Source organism: Macaca fascicularis, chromosome 12, assembly GCF_037993035.2.
Source record: "Macaca fascicularis isolate 582-1 chromosome 12, T2T-MFA8v1.1".
NCBI classification, from domain to species: Eukaryota; Metazoa; Chordata; class Mammalia; order Primates; family Cercopithecidae; genus Macaca; species Macaca fascicularis.
In genome coordinates, this window is record NC_088386.1 from 74,673,606 (window position 1) to 74,694,810 (window position 21,205).

At 37.2% G+C, this 21,205-nt stretch overlaps 1 protein-coding gene and 1 non-coding gene across 11 annotated transcripts in view; both read right to left on the reverse strand.

The window, feature by feature from the left end:
• The window catches only part of SESTD1 (SEC14 and spectrin domain containing 1), a 151,385-nt gene that overhangs the window by 12,472 nt on the left and 117,708 nt on the right, over positions 1–21,205 (reverse strand). For 8 of the 10 annotated variants that reach the window (XR_012421285.1, XR_012421286.1, XR_012421284.1 and 5 more), the window contains 4 exons: positions 13,344–13,466; positions 5,020–5,214; positions 4,391–4,505; positions 2,419–2,578 (listed from right to left, as the gene is read on the reverse strand). Coding sequence is in view for 5 of the 10 variants with exons in the window: in XM_045367328.3 (XP_045223263.1) it covers positions 2,419–2,578; positions 4,391–4,505; positions 5,020–5,214; positions 13,344–13,466 (593 nt within the window). In the remaining 5 variants the exon portion in view is untranslated. The remainder of the gene's footprint in view (positions 1–2,418; positions 2,579–4,390; positions 4,506–5,019; positions 5,215–13,343; positions 13,467–21,205) is intronic. The other 2 variants (XR_012421288.1, XR_012421287.1) reach the window with 1 other exon arrangement.
• LOC123568198 (small nucleolar RNA U13) lies at positions 6,212–6,313 on the reverse strand. Its single transcript, XR_006691414.1, has one exon. It is a non-coding gene; the product is annotated as a small nucleolar RNA U13 (small nucleolar RNA).

Here is a 21,205-nt window from a genome sequence, read left to right on the forward strand (position 1 = left end):
TTGTGTTTGATTTTAGAGGCTCATAGTTGGACAGGACTTACCTTGTCTCAGATGAGACTATGGACTGTGGACTTTTGAGTTAATGCTGAAATGCATTAAGACTTGGGGGACTGGTTGAGAACGGATGACTTTATTTTGCAATGCGAGAAGGACATCAGATTTGGGAGGAGCCAGGGGTAGAATAATATGGTTTGGATTTGTGTCCTCACTCAAATCTCATGTTGAATTGTAATCCCCAAATTTGGAGGAGGGGCGATATGGTTCAGCTGTGTCCCCATCCAAATCTCACCTTGAATTGTAGTTCCCATAATCTCCACATGTTGTGGGAGGGACCCAGCGGAGGGTAATTGAATCATAGCAGCAGTTACCTCCATCCTGTTCTCATGATGGTGAGTTCTCATGAGATCTAATTGTTTTATAAGGTGCTTTCCCCTTCTTCACTCTGCACCTCTCCTTGCTGCTGCCATGTGAAGAAGGATGTGTTTGCTTTTCCTTCCACCATGATTCTGTTTCCTGGGACCTCTCCAGCCCTGCAAAGCTGTAAGTCAATTAAACTTCTTTCCTTTATAAATTGCCCTGTCTTGGATATATGCTTACAGCGGCGTGAGAACAGACTAATACAACGGGCCTGGTGGGAGATGACTGGATCATGGGGGCATATATCTCCCTTGCTGTTTTAATGTAAGTGAGTTCTCATGAGATCTGGTTGTTTAAAAGTGTGCAGCACCTACCCCTTCACTCTCTTCCTCTTTCTCCATCCAAGTAAGATGTGTCTGCTTCCCCTTCCCCTTCCATCATGATTGGAGGTTTCCTGAGGTTTCCCCAGCCATGCTTCCTGTACAGCCTGTGGGACTGTGAGCCCATTAAGCCTCTTTTCTTTAAAAATTACCCAGTCTCAGGTAGTTCTTTATAGCAATGCAAGAATGGACTAATACACTAGATTTCAGCAGTACACGGGGCATTCCGCAGGCGACACTAAGTAGGCAACTGGAATTATGGGTCTATAGCACGGGAGAGGGACTTGGTAAGAGCTGTAACTACTAAACTATGATCTATTAAAGAAAGTAATTCGAGTAGTGAGAAGGTCCAGGGAGAACATACAAAGAAGGGAATCTGGCCTCAGAACAAACTCTGGAAGCGGTAACTTGAGCTAGTGGCCAACAAATCAGTGACAAAAACCAAGAAGAAACAGAGAAGGATCATAAATGTGTTTTCAAGAAAGACGAAATGAAAGAAAAGTCAGTTGTGCCTGACTCTAATCACAGTTAAGCAAGTCAGGACTATAAGTATTCTCTGAATTTTAAGTAAGATCCAGCATTTATTATGTTGGTAATGCTGGTAAGAGCAATGTTGAGTCAAACAGTGAGGGTAGAAGTCAGACTGAAAAGGGTTGAAAATAAATTGGAGGTAGTGGGTAAGTAGTATGAATGTACTGTAAACCTATCCAAATGACTTAGCTGTGAGGAAAAAGAGCTCTAATGCTAAAAGACAAAGAGTTGAAGAGGAAGACACACCCATGTGTGTGACTATTATTTTTAAAATAGGAGAAATTTAAGCATTTAAGTGAAAGACAGGAAGCAGAGTAGAGAATGGGATTTGATGGAGTTAGGAGTCAGGAGGGTGATCAGAATCAGAGCCTAAATGGAAGCTCAGCTTTGAGAAGAGGAGAGCTCTGTCATCCTCTGTGGTGTGAGAATAAAGCAAGTTTGCAGATATGAGGGAAGAAATTTCTGCCTCATGACTGTTTTCTCTGTGATGTAGAAGGAAGCTTTCTGTGAAGTTTTGTTGATGATCATAAAATTTTTAAGTGTGCAACATTTCATATAACCATGCTAGACTGTATATATTTCATAGACAATTTTAATCCTTTACTTTGCAATACTTTGTAGTTGCTATTGCAAACTGAATTTTCAAATAATCTTTTAAATTCCTGGTTTTATAGAAAATGAAACTAAACATCACTAGTCCATTGTTCAATCCTACTACAGCAAATATGAGAACAATGAATGTGTGACATTCTGTAAGTTTAGATGAAGAAACAGATCAATGGAGATGACAAGTTTAATGGCAACTCTAAACTAAATGAAATGTAAAAAGCAAAATTATTCTTCACAAAGTTTTTTTTAAAGCAGAACAGAGTCATAGACTACATTGGGGATATGGAATATGAAGTAGTTGAGTATAACTGAAATTTTTACAACGCAGTAAAAAGGAAATGGTACCTAGTAATTGAATAAATTATTACTATTTGTTAGTAAAATTATACACAGTAATTATTACATTCACCAAAAACCTACTATATGTCTTCTATATAACAGTTAAGAACGTTTTGTCTGTATATAAAATATGTTATATAACTTTTTATTTTAATTAATATTGTTACTTTAGTAAAAATTAACATTAATAGTCAAACTTTGCCTTTGTTTTCTAAGCTGCATATCTTCCATCACTCCTTGTATGTGGTCCACATTTTCTTTATTTTCAATGGTTACATCCTTTCCATAGGCCCAGGATGCCTGATTGGAGATCTGATCCAGGAGACCTTGACCTTTTTCACGCAAACCTTGCAATCCCACATCTAAAACAAAAGTTGCTAGATTTAATCTCTTACACAACTAAGGTGCTTTCCCTCCCTCAAACAAATCGTCTCATCAGATATTGTACCTGGATCCCAAGTACAGAAGCTTTGCACAGTAAACCATCTTGGGATGCAATCCCAAGACTCCATCCTATGAACATTTCAAGCAATAAAACCCTTTAAATGTGACTCGAACTGGAGCTCTCTCTCATGCCAAATTCTCTCCTTAAAAGGAATTCTGAAAACATGGGTTTCCATAGACAATAATTACTTTTAAAAAATGAAGGCAGAAGAAAAGTATGAAAATTTCTATTTCTAATAGAAAACAATTTTCTATTTTTTCTTCCTGCTTTTATGCTGTCCAACTTATAGGAGAACAAGGCAAATATGTTGTTTAAAAAAGTGCATAAGCCTTGCAAAATTTTAAGACACTTCAGCAATGTATTATCAATGTCAAAGGATGTTGAACATTGTGACTAAAGGTACAGTCTAGCTTCTATACCATAGGAAGCAACAATTAGGGTGTATTTACAATTCTCCAAATTACATGTGTAAAGGAACTTTTTTTTTTTAAACAAAGACTGTGGCTCAAGAAAACTTCTAATATTTTAAAATCAAATTCATTTGTCATATTAAATACTAAATACGTATTATGCATATCATCTGTTAAAATAACAAAGGCTGGCTGGGCGCGGTAGCTCACGCCTGTAATCCCAGCACTTTGGGAGGCCGAGGTGGGCAGATCACCTGAGGTCAGGAGCTTGAGACCAGCCTGGCCAACATGGCAAAACCCCATCTCTACTAAAACTACCAATATAAAAATTAGCCGGGCGTGGTGGCAGGTGCCTGTAATCCCAGCTACTTAGAAAGCTGAGCAGAAGAATCGCTTGAACCTGGGAGGCAGAGCTTGCAGTAAGCCAAGATGGCACCACTGCACTCCAGCCTGGGCAACAGAGCAAGACTCCATCTAAAAAAAATAAAAATAAAAATAAAAATAAAATAAAATAAAATAAAGGCTGTAAGCAAGTAAAATGTCCAGTACAAGCGTGATTTTTCAAACCAATTCCCTAAGGCAGTTTTCAATAATTAATTTGATTTAGTCATGTGCAACCACATTTTACTAGTTCTCTGCCTTAAGTTCCTGTTTCCTCTCTTCCATTGCCATTTCCCCTTTTATCCCCCTTGATACGACTCCCCACCTTCCCATTTTCACATCCTGACCTTTTAGGAAAGTTCACTGTGCTTCCTGCTGTAGAAAGTTTTAAAGGCCTTGATGTCAAACGATAGAACTAGCTTAATGTAACTGGACCCCTTAATGTAAATGGACCCCACTCCTTTGAGAGTGGGTAATCTGGCAATATTCCCAGTTTGGTGAGACAAGAACCAAAAAACCAAACCAACCATTTTTTCACAAGGTTAGGATAAAGCAACAACAAAAATCATTGCATAAAACACAATTTGGGGCATACACGGTTTACCACAGAACATTTCACAGCTAATTACAGTTTATGCATGCACTACAAATAATTGTTCATAGTATATGCAAGACATAGCACCTGTAGATATAGCTGGGTAAACAGGCAAGGGTAAATGCCCAGGGAAGGGAGGAGTGACTAACTATGAAAAATAAAATTTTCAGCATAAATTATAACCCCTCAAGGGAATAACACCTTTTTATACTATTTTTCTCTGCTTCCTGAAAATAATAATATTTAGTTCAGTGTAAGTTGACTTAATTGTCTAACCATGGTAATGATATTCAAAAAAAAAAACAAAAAACCTTATGTTTCAGCATTTTTAAAATCTGCTTACCAACACTTTTCAGCTTCTCTTCAAGCAGTTTTAAAGTTTGCTGAATCGATGCTCCATCAGCTGGTGCTACATCTACGCACAACATCCCTAATAAGCCATCCAACTGCTGAGACAACTAAAGCAGAGGGACACCAAAGAGATAACCCTGATGTAATCAGCATCTAAAGTGTTTAATGATTAACGAGGTTTATATCTAACGAGGTTATCACAATTACACTTGAAAAGACTACACTGTTACAAGACAAGGACAAATCATTAGAATACGTGTTATCTGGAAGATAGAACACACAGATGCATGCACCAGGAAGACAAAGAAGTACAACCAGGTCAGCAGACTTCCATTTCCATCTATGTTATAAAGCATAAACACTGAGAAAGAGTCAAAATAAAATATTCTACTAGACTGGAACACTCTAGTTAGATAATAAAAGGTTGAATTGCATGCAGAATGACTTAAAAAAATACTTGTTTTTAAAAAATCAAAGAATTTTATCTCATTACCCCCACCAGTAAATCATTTTATTGGTTCAGAAAAATAATTTAGGAGGCATGCAAACCTGAAAAAAATTATGCATAGGTAAGTGTTCAGATAATTTGAAGAAAAGAAAAGAATCAGAGTAGACACTTACATCTTGGGCAACACCATGAAATTCAAGAGCTGCTTGTAAGAGATTTTGCCTAAATTCCAGCTGACTGGCCTGTCGATAACAAACATCACTAAGTTGTTGCTGCAGTGACTTTAGTTCCACAAGATCTTCCTCATCGCCAGCATTCAAGAGTGCTGCAATTTGCTGATTAAGTTCCACATACACTGCAAACCATTCCTGTAATCAAGATGTTACAAAGTAAATTAAGGCTCAAATTAGTTCCTGGTAGAGATTACCTTTTACAAGTTCTCCAGATAAACTAAGTAATACATGATTTTTTTTTTCCTAAGGCAAAAATTATTAAAATTCAGGGTGGGAAGTTCCTAACCCTCAAATCCTAACTGTGATCCCTGGAACTCAATCCTTGGCCTCTAAAAGTTCCCTTCTCTTCCTTGCTCTAAGTGAAACCTGTCTGCCCTCAGTTACCCCTGCAGCCTTCTCAACTGATTACTGTTTCCATGTCTGACATACTGCAAGCCTGAAGGTGGGTTTGATGGCTGCCTCGTTCTTCACTACTTGCAGACCATTTCTTTTCCTTCTTCTTTCAAAAAACCACATCCCCTTTGAAGTGTATGCTGTTAGATTACATCCTGTCAGCTTTCTCTGTTGCACTCCCTCATCCACAGAAGGGTTTAGCAAAGGTCACTGCCTTCCTCTCAGCACAAGCCTTCTTAGTGACTTCCACCACATAGGCACCCACCACCATCATGAACCTCCAGTTCCTTGACTCCCTCCCTCACCTCCAACTAACTTGTCCTCACCTCAACTGAGCTACCTCCTCCACTGGCCATAAAAACTTGTCGTCATATACTACTATGCAGCTCCGGAAATCTCAATTTCATGAAACCCATTTTCTGCCACCACCACTGACTCTCCCACTCACCTCTGTTTGTAGGCTCACACCTGCAACCCTATGGAATCCACCTATCTATTGACCTCTCTAATGTCCAGCACATGAGAACCTCTGTCCTCACTTCCATCCTCGATCAAAGGCTATAACCACCTCCCAGCATATAACCCATGCCCATGCCTGGCTTTCTGTTCTTCCATCAGAATCACCTGTTGAAACCTGAGATCTGTTTTCTCTGCCTAATGTGTGCCTGTACCACAGAAGCTGAACATGGGTAGATTAAAAACTAGGTGGATAGCGTTCTCTCTCTTTTTTTCCCCCTCACATCAGAAGGGTAATGTGCTGATGTTGTTACAAGGCTTAGAGGGAGACACATCTCACATGAGTGTGAGCACCCATCATCACACTTATAAACTACAAAGGAACGACATATCTCTGTTTAAAGTTATGACTAAATAATCTCAAATGAGTCTTTGGCAATCCATTTATGTTTCTCTAGTAAATTCACTTTCTCATTCTCATGATCATTTATGTTTTTTTCACTATCAGTCTCCAATCCCCTTTTCACCTCTTCATTCTCAGCCAAAGATCTTAATTCACAGGGAAGTAATCAGAAAACTCTTTCATCTTCCCACCAACAAATCCCCAACCCTCCATTCTACAGCCCTATGCTCTGCCCTCAGTGCTGTAATAGTGAGCAGCCTATCTCTTCTTCTAAGGCCAACCACTCCACTCGTGCATTACAGGCTATCTCTGTTGCCTACACAAAGCTTTGCTCTCACAGTTATTTCTCTCTCTTCCATCAGTTCTTCTGTCTCAACTGGATTATTTCCACCAGCACATAAAAAAGCTATAATATATTAAACAATAAAAGACGCATTTAAGATTTGTGCATTTTACTATGCTGAAATTAAACCTGTTTTTTTTAAAAAAAAAAAACCTTTTCTTTTCTTTTTTTTTTTTTTTTTTTGAGACGGAGTCTCGCTCTGTCGCCCAGGCTGGAGTGCAGTGGCCGGATCTCAGCTCACTGCAAGCTCCGCCTCCCGGGTTCACGCCATTCTCCTGCCTCAGCCTCCCGAGTAGCTGGGACTACAGGCGCCCACAACCGCGCCCGGCTAATTTTTTGTATTTTTAGTAGAGACGGGGTTTCACCGTGGTCTCGATCTCCTGACCTTGTGATCCGCCCGCCTCGGCCTCCCAAAGTGCTGGGATTACAGGCGTGAGCCACCGCGCCCGGCCAAAAAACCTTTTCTTAAAGGAGTTCTCTGTATTCACTCTTTTCTCATTTTTCATTCTTTTTTAATCCATTCCAATCAGGATTTTGTTCTTCCCACCCTTCTGAAACCAATTGTCAAATTCACCAAAAAATTCCATCTTGCCACAAATCCAATGGTCAATTCTCAGTCTTTATTTATTGAGCCTCTCAACAAACAGCTGCATTTGGCACAAGTAAGCACTTCCTCCTCCTTTAAATGGCCTTTTCTTTTGTTTTCTGAGACACAACAGCTCCTTTTACCCTTCTTTGCTGGCTCTCCTCCCTCTTTCTGCACTTAAAGTTTAGGCTGACCCAAGGCTCAGTTTTCCAGAGACTCTCTTTTCTTCTCACTGGGTTTGGATGACTTCACCTAGTCCCATGCCTTTAAACAGATCTATAGGCTAAGAATTACCAAATTAATATAGGCTTTAAATATATCTATAGGCTAAGAACTACCAAGCTAATATAGGCTCTAAATATATCTATAGGCTAAGAATTACCAAATTAATCATCAACCTTGACCCTTCCCATGAACCCCAGATACTGATACCCAACTGCCCACTAGCCACCTTCATTTGGATGACTAACAGATATCTAAAATCTAACCTGCTGCCAAAGACACTTATTCACTATCCTCCCAACCTGTTCCTCTCGCAGTCCTCCCTGCCTTAGCAGTTACTAAGGCCAAAAGCCTGATTCTTTCATCAGCAAGTCTTGCTGGTTCAACCTCATCAACTTCTATCAATTCTCATTACTTCTACTGCCTCCATCTATCAGCCTCCTGCCTTCCATTTTCACTGCTAGTCTCTGTTCCCTATTTTCTACACGATAGCCAGTGATTTGCTTAAAACATAAATTAATTATCTGTCCAAAAGTTTCAAATAACTTCACATAACATTTAAAATAAATTTCAAGTTTCTGTTCATGGGCTAAAAAGATATTACATGTTTTGGCCCCTGACTTCCTCTAAAACTTTATTTTCTGTGACTCTCCTTTGCTCCCTGTACTCTAGCCACACCAACATTCTTGCTGCTCCTCAATCATGTTCCTGTGTTAGGGTATTTCTACTGCTGTGTCCTCTATCTGAATTGCCCTGTTTGGATTACTTCTTGACATCATTTCAAGGTTTCTGATTAAATGTCATCTCCTCAGGCCTTTCCTAAAATCTACACCTATATTGCTCTCCACTCCCCAACTTGAATGTAAATTCCATATAGTAAGACAGTACTATATCACAAAAGCCTAGAACAACACATGACACATAGTATGTGCTCAATTAACATGCACTGATTGAATGTGTAAAACATATTAATCACTGTAGATTTACTGACATTACATTAAGTAGGCAACAGAGGGTAATCTTGTCACTCAAGGAACATGTGGCAGTGTCTGGAAACATTTTGGGTTATCACAACTGAGGAGCAAGGATGCTACTGCATCTAGTAAGCAGAGGCCAGTGATGCTGCAGAATGCCCTACAATGTGCAGGGCAGCCCTTACGACAGAGATTTATCTGGCCCAAAGTGTCAAGAGTGTGCTAAGGAAGAGAAATCCTCCTGTATCCAATGGTGATGATAATATCTGTCTTACCTTGTTTATCGGTTATTGTTTGGATTTAACTCAATAATATGCATAGAATATTTTTTAAACTATATAGTTTATAATGGTTAATAGAGACTATATTAAAGTAGAAAACATTACCTGAGAAAATTATCACTGTCATGCTCTAAAATACAAAAGGATTTCAATACCTTATTCATAGTACTTCCAGATCATTAAATGCTCTAAAGAAATAGGCTTAACTCTTTGAAGAAGTAATAGCAACGATTCTGAGAAAAGTAGTAAAGGATTAGAGTCCCAGAATAGCACTTTCCAGAGCTACCAGCATTAGACCACTTGGGGTGTTTATTAAAAATGCCTAAGCTTCACCCCTGACTTACTAAATCAGTATCTGGGAGTTAGGCCCTGGAACATATATTTTAGCAAGCATCTCTGATGACTCTTACGCCCATCAAGGTTTAAGAACCACCACTGTGAAGCTAATTATTTCCTGGTTTGAATTTGTAAAATATAGGCTCTAGCAACCTGACCAGGGATGTAAATACATTATGAGGACCAGTACATCTCAAGAAATTAATACCTGAAATTAGAGACACTGATATTACTGATTGAGGTTGAAATAAAGAAATAGTAATTCTCTCTGGGATGTGGAGAGGAAAAAAATCTGGCGGATACATTTGCATATATTTAAAATTCATCCAAATGTTTCTTCCTAAAAAACAGGGCAATGTACGGCCGGGCACAGTGGCTCATGCCTGTAATCCCAGCACTTTGGGAGGTCAAGGTGGGCAGATCACGAGGTCAGGAGATGCAGACCATCCTGGCCAACAGGGTAAAGCCCCGTCTCTACTAAAAATACAAAAATTAGCTGGGCGTGGTGGTGCATGCCTGTAATCCCAGCTACTTAGGAGGCTGAGACCGGAGAATCACTTGCACCTGGGAGACAGAGGTTGCAGTGAGCTGAGATAGCACCACTGTGCTACAGGTTGGTGACAGAGCTAGACTCCGTCTCAAAAACAAAAAGCAAGCAAACAAAACAACAACAAAAAAACACCAAAAAAAAAAAAAAAAAAAAAAAAAACAGGAATGTAGATTCCCTAGAACCTTAGGTGTATTTTGTTCACTTACAGCCATTCTTTGGTCTGTCTCTTATGTATATTTAACTGTGTAGAAAACGATTATTTTATAGCAAAATAAAAAGACGACACCAATATTTGGGATTTGGATTGAGATGGTAAGTAAGAAAAGAGCTTGAAGGATCACATTTAGGACACGAGCAGTCAGGATTGACACTGCAATCATATTGGCAGTGATGCATACGTGGTGAAATGATGGGTATTTATACTTTATACCATGAAATGGGAATCCATACATAGGCGGAAGGAAACCCTGCCCACTCGGGTTAAAAAAGTGATTATACTCAGACTATACATTAGGAGAAATGAGTCTTGATTCACCAGGTAGACCTGTTCTGCTGCTTACTATTATGCATAATACACCAGAGAAAGTGGTTTCTTTGTAGTCCAGAAGTCAGCACTATGACATGGTGTGACAGTGACAAAACTCTCAAGCAGTTTCAGATATTTATGCTCCTCCATGTTCCTATCACACACGCTTTTCCTACCACACACGCTGTTCCTACCACACACTTCCTTCAACCCAAAACATAAAATTAGATTATTGAACTAAACTACTTTTAAATTTATTGCCAGTTACTATAACCATTTTCATGTACCTTATTTTTGTGTGTGTGCGTTGTATTAAAAAACCAAGTTAACTTCTAATTACCAACCCTTGAACTAGAACTACATGTTGGCAGAAATTTCATTTTTCTATTTATTGAAACTCAACATCCTAACAAATTTGAGGTTTTTAGCTTTATTTCTGCATTGTGCTTTTATACGGACTCTAAAATTTAATATATGACATTGAGCTGGTAATGCAAAATTGTATGTTAAAAGTTTTCTCAAATTCTACCGTTAATAGCTGTCAATGCCAGAAATTAGTCATTATAATTTCACAAGACTTGAACAATTCCAATAATGCTTTAATCTGTTAACTCTTAGTTACAGAGAGAAAAGAAAGTTTTTAATAAAATATTAGAATATCTTAAACATCATAAGCTAAAATATTCATCCAGCATCAACCAACCTATTCTCAAGGTGACAATGCAGTGCCACCTATTGGCTAAAACGTACAACCTGCTTTTCAAAATACTTCAAAAGTGGGAAGAACAGTATAATGAACTCCTTCCCATCCAGCTTCAACAATGATCAATTTATGGCTAATTCTGTTTCACATACACTCCCATCCATTCAATCTGTCCCTACCTCCCAATTCTGAAACAAATCCCAAATATCACACGTGATTTAAGGAAATAAAATCTCTGATAGCCATCAATGTTTCTTGTCTTTAGGTTATGTCTATAAATGCAGATGTCAATGTATATGTACAGTTCTAAGTATTAAAAGTATAAGAATGAAAAAATACTGTAGCTTATGCGTATCTGTGAAATTTAGTAGCTTTCTCTAAGAGAGAGCCAGAGAAAGGATCCCCCCGGGTATCAAGAGATCTGTGTTTTAACCATAGTTCAACTATTCATTGAGCAAAAAATGTAGCTTCCCAGTTTGTCTATAAAATAAGATGAGGACATCAGAATAATCTATAAGGTATTTTGCAATTCAAAAGTTTTATATATTGGTTCCATATTATAAGTAAGCTTAAGCACATGGCAAGGACCACCCTTAAGAGATGTTTCTTTAAGCTGATTTTGAAAACCTTATAAATATATTAAAAACACAAAACCAACATCTGAACATAGCAATTTCTATGTATATCATCTGCAACTTCATCCATACTATATGCAATATAAAATTTGCTTTTGAATTCTTTTAGTAAACTTAAGAGTACAGTACAGTATGTATACAACCCAATTTATAATTATTTATCTTGGCATTTAAAACAATAATAAAATATAGATAAATCCTGTCTTTAGGATCCTCATGTGTCATGTGCCCTTCTTAAAAAGAACTTTTGGAATACTTTCATAACTAAATCCCCTTAGGTGAAGTCTAGAATGTTCTGGAGTAAATACAGTTTTTAGGAACTAAAGAGAGGAACAAAATTGTAGACTCTAACTATAGTAACATGTTCTAGAACAGTCTATCAGGTTCAAATAAATCACAATCCACGTTTTAAAAAAAAAATCAAAACATTAAGTTATTTTAAAAGTACCAAGAGAATTAAAAGATTATATCCTCAGGAACAGGGTTTGTAATATGATTATTTTAGTATAAAAGCAAGAACCATTATGTTGGAACCTGTGAAACGCATAAAATAAATCGATTTTCAATTATCAGATTGCATTTTCAAGTTTTTTACAAGTACTAATTAGAAAAATTCCAAGGAATATACGTATAGTGCCTTTAGACAATTCCAAATCTTGTAATATCTCTTATTATTCCTTCAGGTAGATTACAACTACTTTAGGGTATAGTATGTAGATTTTCTGCCAATACCAGTAATTGTTATTCCTGATTTACAGAATATTATAAAGAAAGCAATATGAGGAAACTAAGCAAAATGGAATATATTTAGAAGAAAAATAAGTATCAGATACTGTTAAATTCTAGTAAAGATGAGATTTACTCATTCAAATTTATTCCCAAGCAAATCATATTACTTATTTTTTAATCTTGTTTAGTTAAAAATGGGTATTTCCTAATACTATCAACATAATTAGAGGTAAGAAGAAACGCTGCAGAAATTAATGTTCAGATGGTACTTAATGCTCACCTGGGTCCAGAGTTTAACATTTTAACCAACCTTTTTAAGACAAATAACCTAAGGAGAAGGGAATGAATTGATTCAAATTTTATTTTTCCAATTTTTTATTTAATGTATTTTAAATTACCAAAGTGATATGACCTTGGGGAGAAGGAGGTGAGCTACCCAGTCCACAAACTGTACCATCTCTTTCTCAGTAATGAAGAATTAACTATAACAGAGCAGGAGCTTAATGAACACCAGCTTCTTTCACATAACAAGTTGTTAAATTTTAAATTATCTCGAACAATTATTATGTATAATCTGCTTAAGAATCTACTTATTTCCCAATTTTATACCTGTGATTTGTCTGATTACTCCTTTCACAAATACAAAAGGGACCCCTAAATGCTCAGAGAATGGAAAAATATTCTGCACCCTCTGGACTTACTCTCCATCAGTTGTGTTTAATGCAGCAATTCTGCTATCACTCTCAGGCATTTAATCGTACTATATACTCCCAATAAAGTGGGGGTGGGGGGACTTGAAAACAGAAGTTTCTGTCACAGAGACTACAGATGAAAGGTCTGTTTTTGTACTATCACTCTTTTTTCTGTCACTGTAGCTTTAAAATTTCATGCAAATCGTGCTTCCATAAAAATATAATTAAACTGCATTACAGACAAAACCAAAAACAACCTTCTAATTAACATGTACTAAGTAATCAAAATGTACTTTATGACCTCTAGGCACTTAACAAACTGTACTTCATGCCCCATACCAAAGTTTGCAGCAACTTATCACTCAGTACCACATGTGCTACTAATTATCCACGTTCATAATAGCATTGTAACTTGCAGAGGAAAAAGCCTCTCACACTGTGCTGGCTCTCAATCTCTTCATGTTTCTGCTGTAGGGCCTGGGAGGCCCTAATGGAATCTCCAATGCCCCACTGGGCTCTTAGTTGTTCTGATCCAGGCCCTTCTAGCCAGTTCACAACCTATAAACAAAAGTAGAAATACAATTTTTAAAGAATCAAAAACTTTTCAAACTTTCATTCTGATTTATTTTTCCCCTCCCAAAGTTCCCCAATTATTTTTAATGTAAATTCTTTACATTCTATCCCATAGGCAGATTAAATGTTTCTTCTAGAACTACACAGCTATAATGTGACAACATTTTCAAAACCTAAATGTGGAAGAATGTACACTGCAGCATCACAAGCTTTCAGCTTATCATCTTCCAGGCTAAAAGAAATCTGGAATGCTACTATAAAAGAGGACTAAAAATTAACTTATGATGATAAGAGAATCAGAGAATCATAAGATTTAGAGTTGGAAAAAACATCAGAAATGGTATCGGTCAAAGTTCTTAACTAACATTTAAGAAAACTGAGTTTCAAAGAGATTAAGTGACTTGCCCAAGGTAATATAATCCATTACTGAAAAACTGGACTAACAGCCATATGTTCTAACTCACAGTCTAATGCTTTTTCCAAGCATTGAAAAAACTGACTGAATTAACTACTATAAACTTAGTATACTACTTTTGCACTTCAAAAATAAAATTAAAAACTAATTAGAATTATACTAATGTAATAAATATCCTCTTGGAGTCTTCTTAGGATCAACCAACATTCAGACCCACAGAAGGTCCCACTAGCACCAGTCTGCTAGTAAGGATATAGGGTGGGTACTATAGTTTGCCAGGATGACAGCATCGGGAGTTCTTCTTCAGCTGAGTCCCTCAAGCAGGTATAAGCAGATGAGATCAGTATGGGGCAGATATGGGAGACACTCTGGCATCAAAACGTGATACCCCACAGGACTAGGCCCATTATGAGTCACTAATCTCAAGGATTCCCCCGGCCCCAGTTATGCCTTCCATCATATATTAATCATATATTAATAATTCTCCCAGTCCAGATCTGGAATATTTACTATAAGCAATATTGCTTAGTAACATAGTTGACATTCCAATTTTTAATCAGGTCTTCAGGGGAATAGAGCTAGAGAATTAAGCAAAGATCAGGTTCTCATGCAGAAGGAGAGGACTGTGTTGACACTCTACCCACAATCATATATACTCTGAAACTACAAACACATTGTGGAGTAAATTTAGTGGAAAAAATAGTATTACTAAGCTTTACCTTTTGCCAAATTAGAAAAAGGAATTTAAGAATAGATGTATGGTTATATCCTAAATCTAAACTTAGGATAGCTCCCCAAGAAGTGAATAGGGGTATCACTGTAGCATAATATTATAGACCCAGTGGGCAGGCTTAACATAGAACTTTATAAAAGAGCAGTGTAGATGTACACTTCTGCTGTTAACAGGTTAAAAAAAATATATTTCTAAATCTAACAGTTCATGTATCCTTTTTATAATTATATAAAAGTACCACATCATAAAGAAAAATCACATACGCATTCAGTCCTGTCTGAATATCCACAGATTTTCATGCTTGAATTCAACCAGTCACAGATTGAATATATTTGGGAAAAAAAAATCAAGCACAAAAAAACAATAACACAACAATTTAAAGATACAAATAATAAGCCAGTACAGTATAACGGCTATTTTCACAGCATCTGCATTGTAGTAGATATTATAAGTAATCTAGAGATGATTTAATGTATATAAGAGGGTATCCATAGGTTATATGCAAATATTATGCCATTTTATATGAGACTTGAACATCTTTGATCTTGGTATCCACGGTCTGCAGGGTGTCCTGGAACCAACCTACCACAAATACCAAGGGACAACCATATTATATTTCCTTCCATTAATTTTTCACCTGCATAAGGGTTTTCATATACTACTCCAGATTTAAGTGTTATAGCCAATTCTCATAGAATACAAGTAGTTTTCATCCTGTTTTTCACTTAGCATTAAACTCTACACTTTAATGAGTTTCCACTTGGCTACTGTTATTATAACATAATTTTCAATGACTTTGCAAATCCTTTTTTCAGAAGGCCAATCCTGTTGCCTGCCTGCCTCCATCTCTCCCATGTGTCCAACCAACCAACCAATCAACCCACTCTTATTAAGAGCTAAGTAATGTACTGCCTCAAATAACTATTGTACCTGCTATCAATACTTTAATTCTCTATTGTCGGGAACATAGGATGTTTCCAATTTCCATCAATTCTAAGTAATTCTATGACTAACACATATATAGCAGTTATATATAACGTTTTTTCTGTTTTATTTTCCCAGGAAAGGTTTCCAATAAAGATCTTCTTGAGTCCAATGATGATGTAATCCTAATGCTTGTTAATATACTTTATAAAATTGCTCTCTAAAGCTCTTGTTCCTATCTGAAATACCCAATCAATGATAGTTTGAATTGTAAATAACCTCTACAAGGTATACAAACTGACTATTGACTGTTACTACACTTTATAAAATTGTTCTCTAAAACTCGTTTCTCTCTGAAACATCCAATTAATGATAGTTTGAACTCTACATTAAGCTCTACAACGTATACAAACTATTGTTGTTTTTGTTGTTGCTGTTTTTTGTTTGTTTTTGAGACGGAGTCTTGCTGTGTTGCCCAGGCTAGAGTGCAGTGGCACAATCACAGCTCACTGCAACCTCTGCCTCCTAGGTTCAAGTGATTCTCGTGTCTCAGCCTCCCAAGTGGTGGGATTACAGTAGCCCACCACCACGCCTGGCTAATTTTTGTATTTTTAGTAGAGACAGGGTTTTACCATCTTGGCCAGGATGGTCTCGAACTCCTGACCTCGTGATCCACCAGCCTTGGCCTCCCAAAGTGCTGGGATTACAGGTGTGAGCCACCGCCCCCAGCCCAAACTGACTATTGTTTTTAAAATACTTCTGCCAATTGAAAAAACAGAAATCTTTCCATGTATTTTTTAAAGATCAGTGATTGAATACATTGCAGATGGTTGCTTATTCAAGGTATGTGATCTTTTGTGATTTATCTCTTCATATTCTTTGTTGATTTATGTTCTAGAGTCTTAAAAGAATATTAATATATAAATTTGTCCCCTCTCTTTATAAAGCTTAATACTAGAGAGAAGGCTAGGCACAGTGCCTCATATCTGTAATCCCAGCCCTTTGGGAGACTGAGGTGGGCAGATGGCTTGAGCTCAGGAGTTCAAGATCAGCCTGGGCAACATAGTGAGCCCCTGTCTCTACTAAAAATACAAAAATTAGCCAGGCATGGTATGCACACCTATAGTTCCAGCTACTGAGGAGGCTGAGATTGGAGAATCGTTTCAGCCTGGGAGGCAGAGGTTGCAGTGAGCTGGGATTGTGCCACTGCACTCCAGCCTGGGTGACAGAGTGACACCCTGTCTCAAGAAAAACAAAACCCAAAAATCTAGAGAGCAAAACTCAAAAACAAAAAAGTCAAAGTCAAAGTATTATTGTTGACTCAGTGGAACAGCCTAACTGCTATAACTTTCTATTGGCTAAACTCTGTTTTCAGAGTGCTAAATCCATCTGCAAAACTGTATTATCAGATGCTCTTTAAGTGCAATGTTTTTTTTCCTCAACACATCCACTTTTTCTGCTTTACTCTTCTGTATGAGTTATCTTTGGAGGGCTAGGGTACTAGGATCCTGTTTCTCTCTGCCAGCTTGGGGAAAATATCACTTTTTCACAAAAGAGACAGATAAGCAGTGCAATATAAAGAAAGCCCTAGCCATGATTCTGAATTCTGAATTCTCGTTCTGCCACTACTAGGGGGTCTGAATTCTGGCTCTGCTTCTTTTAGTTGAAAGACTTTGGTTCCTCACCTTTTAAATGATGTTAATGGTACCTACAGTACATGGCTGTTGTCAGGATTACGTCTGTCATTATATGTATGACAGCACAGTAATGATACTAATAATTGTTAGCCTCTATGTTTTTCTTACTTTTTCTGTAGGCTAGTTCCTTCTGTCCACTAACTCGTTATGAAGTTTATTTCACATCTGCATTTTACAATAACAACCCTAGTTTCTTGAGAAAGCTCCTGAACTACTGTATCCAACACTTTAAAAAACAGAAATAAAAAGAACAAGTTTTAAGGAAACATAGGCAAACATTTTAAAACAATTTTACATGTCTTTTTCGGGAATCAATTGCTTCTCATTTATCACTACGTGTTACAAACAGATATAGAAACATAGTGATAAAATGACTTTTAAGTATTTTAAATAATTAAAGTAATTATTTTACTAGGAATATCTAAGCTCTAAAAATAAAAGTGGAACAAATGCATCTAAAAATTTTAACAATGTATAGTTTTTAGAAACTTAAGACATCACTAAGCATTTAGATTTTGATTTTAGAATAATCTAGAAGCAGGTTAATATAAATCGGGATAGCTGGGGATAAACAATTCATTAACATGGAACTTTTGAAATGCCATAAGTTGAAAAATAAATCTTAAATAAAGCAAAGATATCTCCTTGCCTCAAAAAACCAGTTACATAGTAATGGGCACATATATATATGTGTGTGTATATATATGTGTGTGTGTATATATATGTGTGTGTGTATATATATACATATGGCTTTAATATAGGCTGAAAGTAATGTCCCTTAGTATACAACATCAATAATGCAGACATAGTAAATATATGACTCTTTCTAATAAAAATGATTCAAATTGAGGTTGACGCCCCAGTAAACAAGTCTATTTAAATGCATTAATAATGGCAGTTTGCCAAACTAGGCTATAAAACTTAATTTCAATGAAGACATCTTGCTCAATCTGAATATTACCTTACAGGAAAAACAGTTCTATGCCCAATCCATATCAACGTGACCCTTCAAGTGGTTACATTTATACACAAAGTATAACCTTGGAGCTATGCTTTTAGAATCTACCATGAAAAATATTTACACTGGCCAAAAATGCTTGTGACTATCCATACTTCTCGCACGGCTAGGCTTATTTTTAAAAACTGCATGACAGAACATGTAGAAGTATGCAAAGTCAAACCAGGCAGAAGGGCATGTCAAGGAAATGTCAACCATCTAACCTGGAGAAAGAGTATGGGGAACTGAGAACACAGCCTCCAGCTGTATGCTTATGCAATGCAATGTATTCTATTTGGCATCTATGATTCCTCTCTACAAAGGAAGAAAAGCACATGGATGATTCTAGAAATAACATTTGCAGTGCTGGCAGTAATTACTGCCACAATAAATAATGAGCATAATGATAGCACATTTCAGTGAAGTGGCACTGTCTGCTACCCAGAAGCATGTGAAATCTAATTTTTAACTGTAACAGCAGCAGTAGTATAGAGAATCTCTGCATACCACATGAAGTCCTGTGCTACTGATCTGAACTGTGGGGAATCAGGGATAAATATCATGGTTATTACTTATATAATTTATCTATCAAAGCAACTGATTCCTCTTGCGTTATGTTTTCAGTGATGAGTCAGTAAAAACAAAAGAAGTTTGAAACAATTCCATTTTCACTGATTTAACACAGATATTCAGTTTATAATTATCTTTATACAAGCAAAAACATTTTCACATTTTTGTCAAATTTGTAAGACTGAAAATAGTACGATTCACGCTGTGTGACCAACATATGATCAATATGTTACTATATAGTTCAAAATATATTATCATATAGTAATCATTTTGGCAAGGGATACAGATGTTTCCTTAAAATGTGACCTGTGAAAAACAGAGTGCAGGAAACATTATATGCTGACTATTGTTGTTCAAACCAATTCACCTGTTATTCTGATAAAGAAAACTGAATATGAAGTTTACCGGTTTTTAACAGTAATCTCGTTACCATCATCGCCATCATTATAAACATAAACATCATCATCTCCTTTCTCCAGTTTCTTACCCAGTTGAGCTGGTCCGTCATTTAAAAATGCGATTGCCAATACATTAACTCCTTTGCCCCTCTATCTTTTTGTCATAGTCACTTATCCCATTTAGCAAAGTACAAATGCTGGATAAATTCTGTCACCCATGTGTTTGGTGCCTGAACCTCAACAGCCACGTATGAATTGTCAGATAGGGTTACATAAAAAGCCAGAGAGGTTATGCCATAAATTAAGATCAATACTACCCCAAAATACAGCTACATTTTTGTGATATGAAAGTTGTCCGAATCAAAATGGAGTCACTAATACTGGGGGGAAAATAAACAACCCTGAAAAATAGTGCCAGAGAAAGCCATGGCAAGAGGTTCTCATGCTTGTATGCCTGCTAACAAAAACTATCACAAAGGACTGCAAAAACCAAAACTATACACAAAGGCATTGCAACTTCACACAAAAAATACTTCTACAGCCTGGGAAGCATGGTAAAACCCCATTTCTACACAAAACACACACAAAAAACAGCTGGGCATGGTGGCATGTGTCTGTAGTCCCAGCTACTCAGGAGGCTGAGGTGGGAGGGTCACCTGAGCCTGGGAGGTCAAGGCTGCAATGAGCCATGATCGGGTCTCTGCACTCCAGCCTGGGTGATAGATTGAAATCCTGTCTCAAAAAAAAAAAAAAAAAAAAAAAAAAATTCTTCTGCAAGGACATCTGTCCAGCAATTGCCTGTCCAACCTCAGAGGCGCATCACCCTTGTTCATTGATCTTTAGAATCAAAGACAATTATTTCAAAACAATTATGTAATCCTCATTTTTTTCCTTTAAAAATGTTTGTCTTCCTTTACCTCTCTGAATATGCACACAGCTTACTATGACATGCGTATTCCCATTGTAATGTTCTATTCTCTAAAACAAATAATCTCTTCCTTTTAGAGAGCCTCTCTTTGTTTGTTATTTAGGCTGGCAGTGATAATTTCACTCTTCGATTCCCCACAAAGAAAATTTTTAATCACCTCCGCCTGTTCAAACCACTGATCCTCTTTAAACACCATTCCTGCAATTTGTGCCATCAAGCAGATGGCCTTTTCCTCTTTATGAAAAAAAGACACATCACACAGTAACTCCTTCAAACTTCCTGATGCCTGATTTACACACAAAGCACCTCTGGACTCATCCTAAAACCGCCCCTATAAACTTTGTAAAATTAATCAGGGAAGAAAGAAGAGGGAGAAATGAAAATATACCAAGCTTGCAGCATGTTGAAAGTTAATTGTTAGGTCAGCTCAGTTTCACCTGCTTCCTCATAGTTGTTTGCTGCCTACTGACCTAGAATCATGGACCCTGTTACAAGATTATAGTTTCCCTGAACTGTTCTATAGATAACAAACTAAACATTATGAATCGTTGTTTTCACTTTGAGACATTCCTTCAGGTCCTGCATACTGACGAAACTACTCTGCCAGCTGGTCGGAGGGGCCCATGACGCTGACTCACCAAATAATGCAGTTTCCACATCCTGCTGACTTCATCTCCCTCGCCTTAACCAATCAACAACCCCAATTTTCCAGCCCCTTACCCTCCATGATCCCCTTAAAAACTCTAGCCTTAAAGACTCCTCAAAGAGATGGATTTGAGGGTCTCCTCCCATTTCCTTGCTCAGTGCCCTGCAAGAATTAACTCTTTCTCTGCTGTCTGTATAACTGGTCTGTTTACTGGGCAGCAGTCATAGGAACCTCATGGTCCTATGGCAATCCTAGCCATCCTTCTTCCTGCAACACAGGAAGAGCTCTCCCTCTTTCATTCTAAAGCAAATCCCTTCTATTGTGCTTTGATTCCACCTTGTTGGGAACTTGATAGTATTAATTATTCCTTCTCTCTTGTGTATTCAACCTCTCCCCGCAACACTTTCCAGCAATCT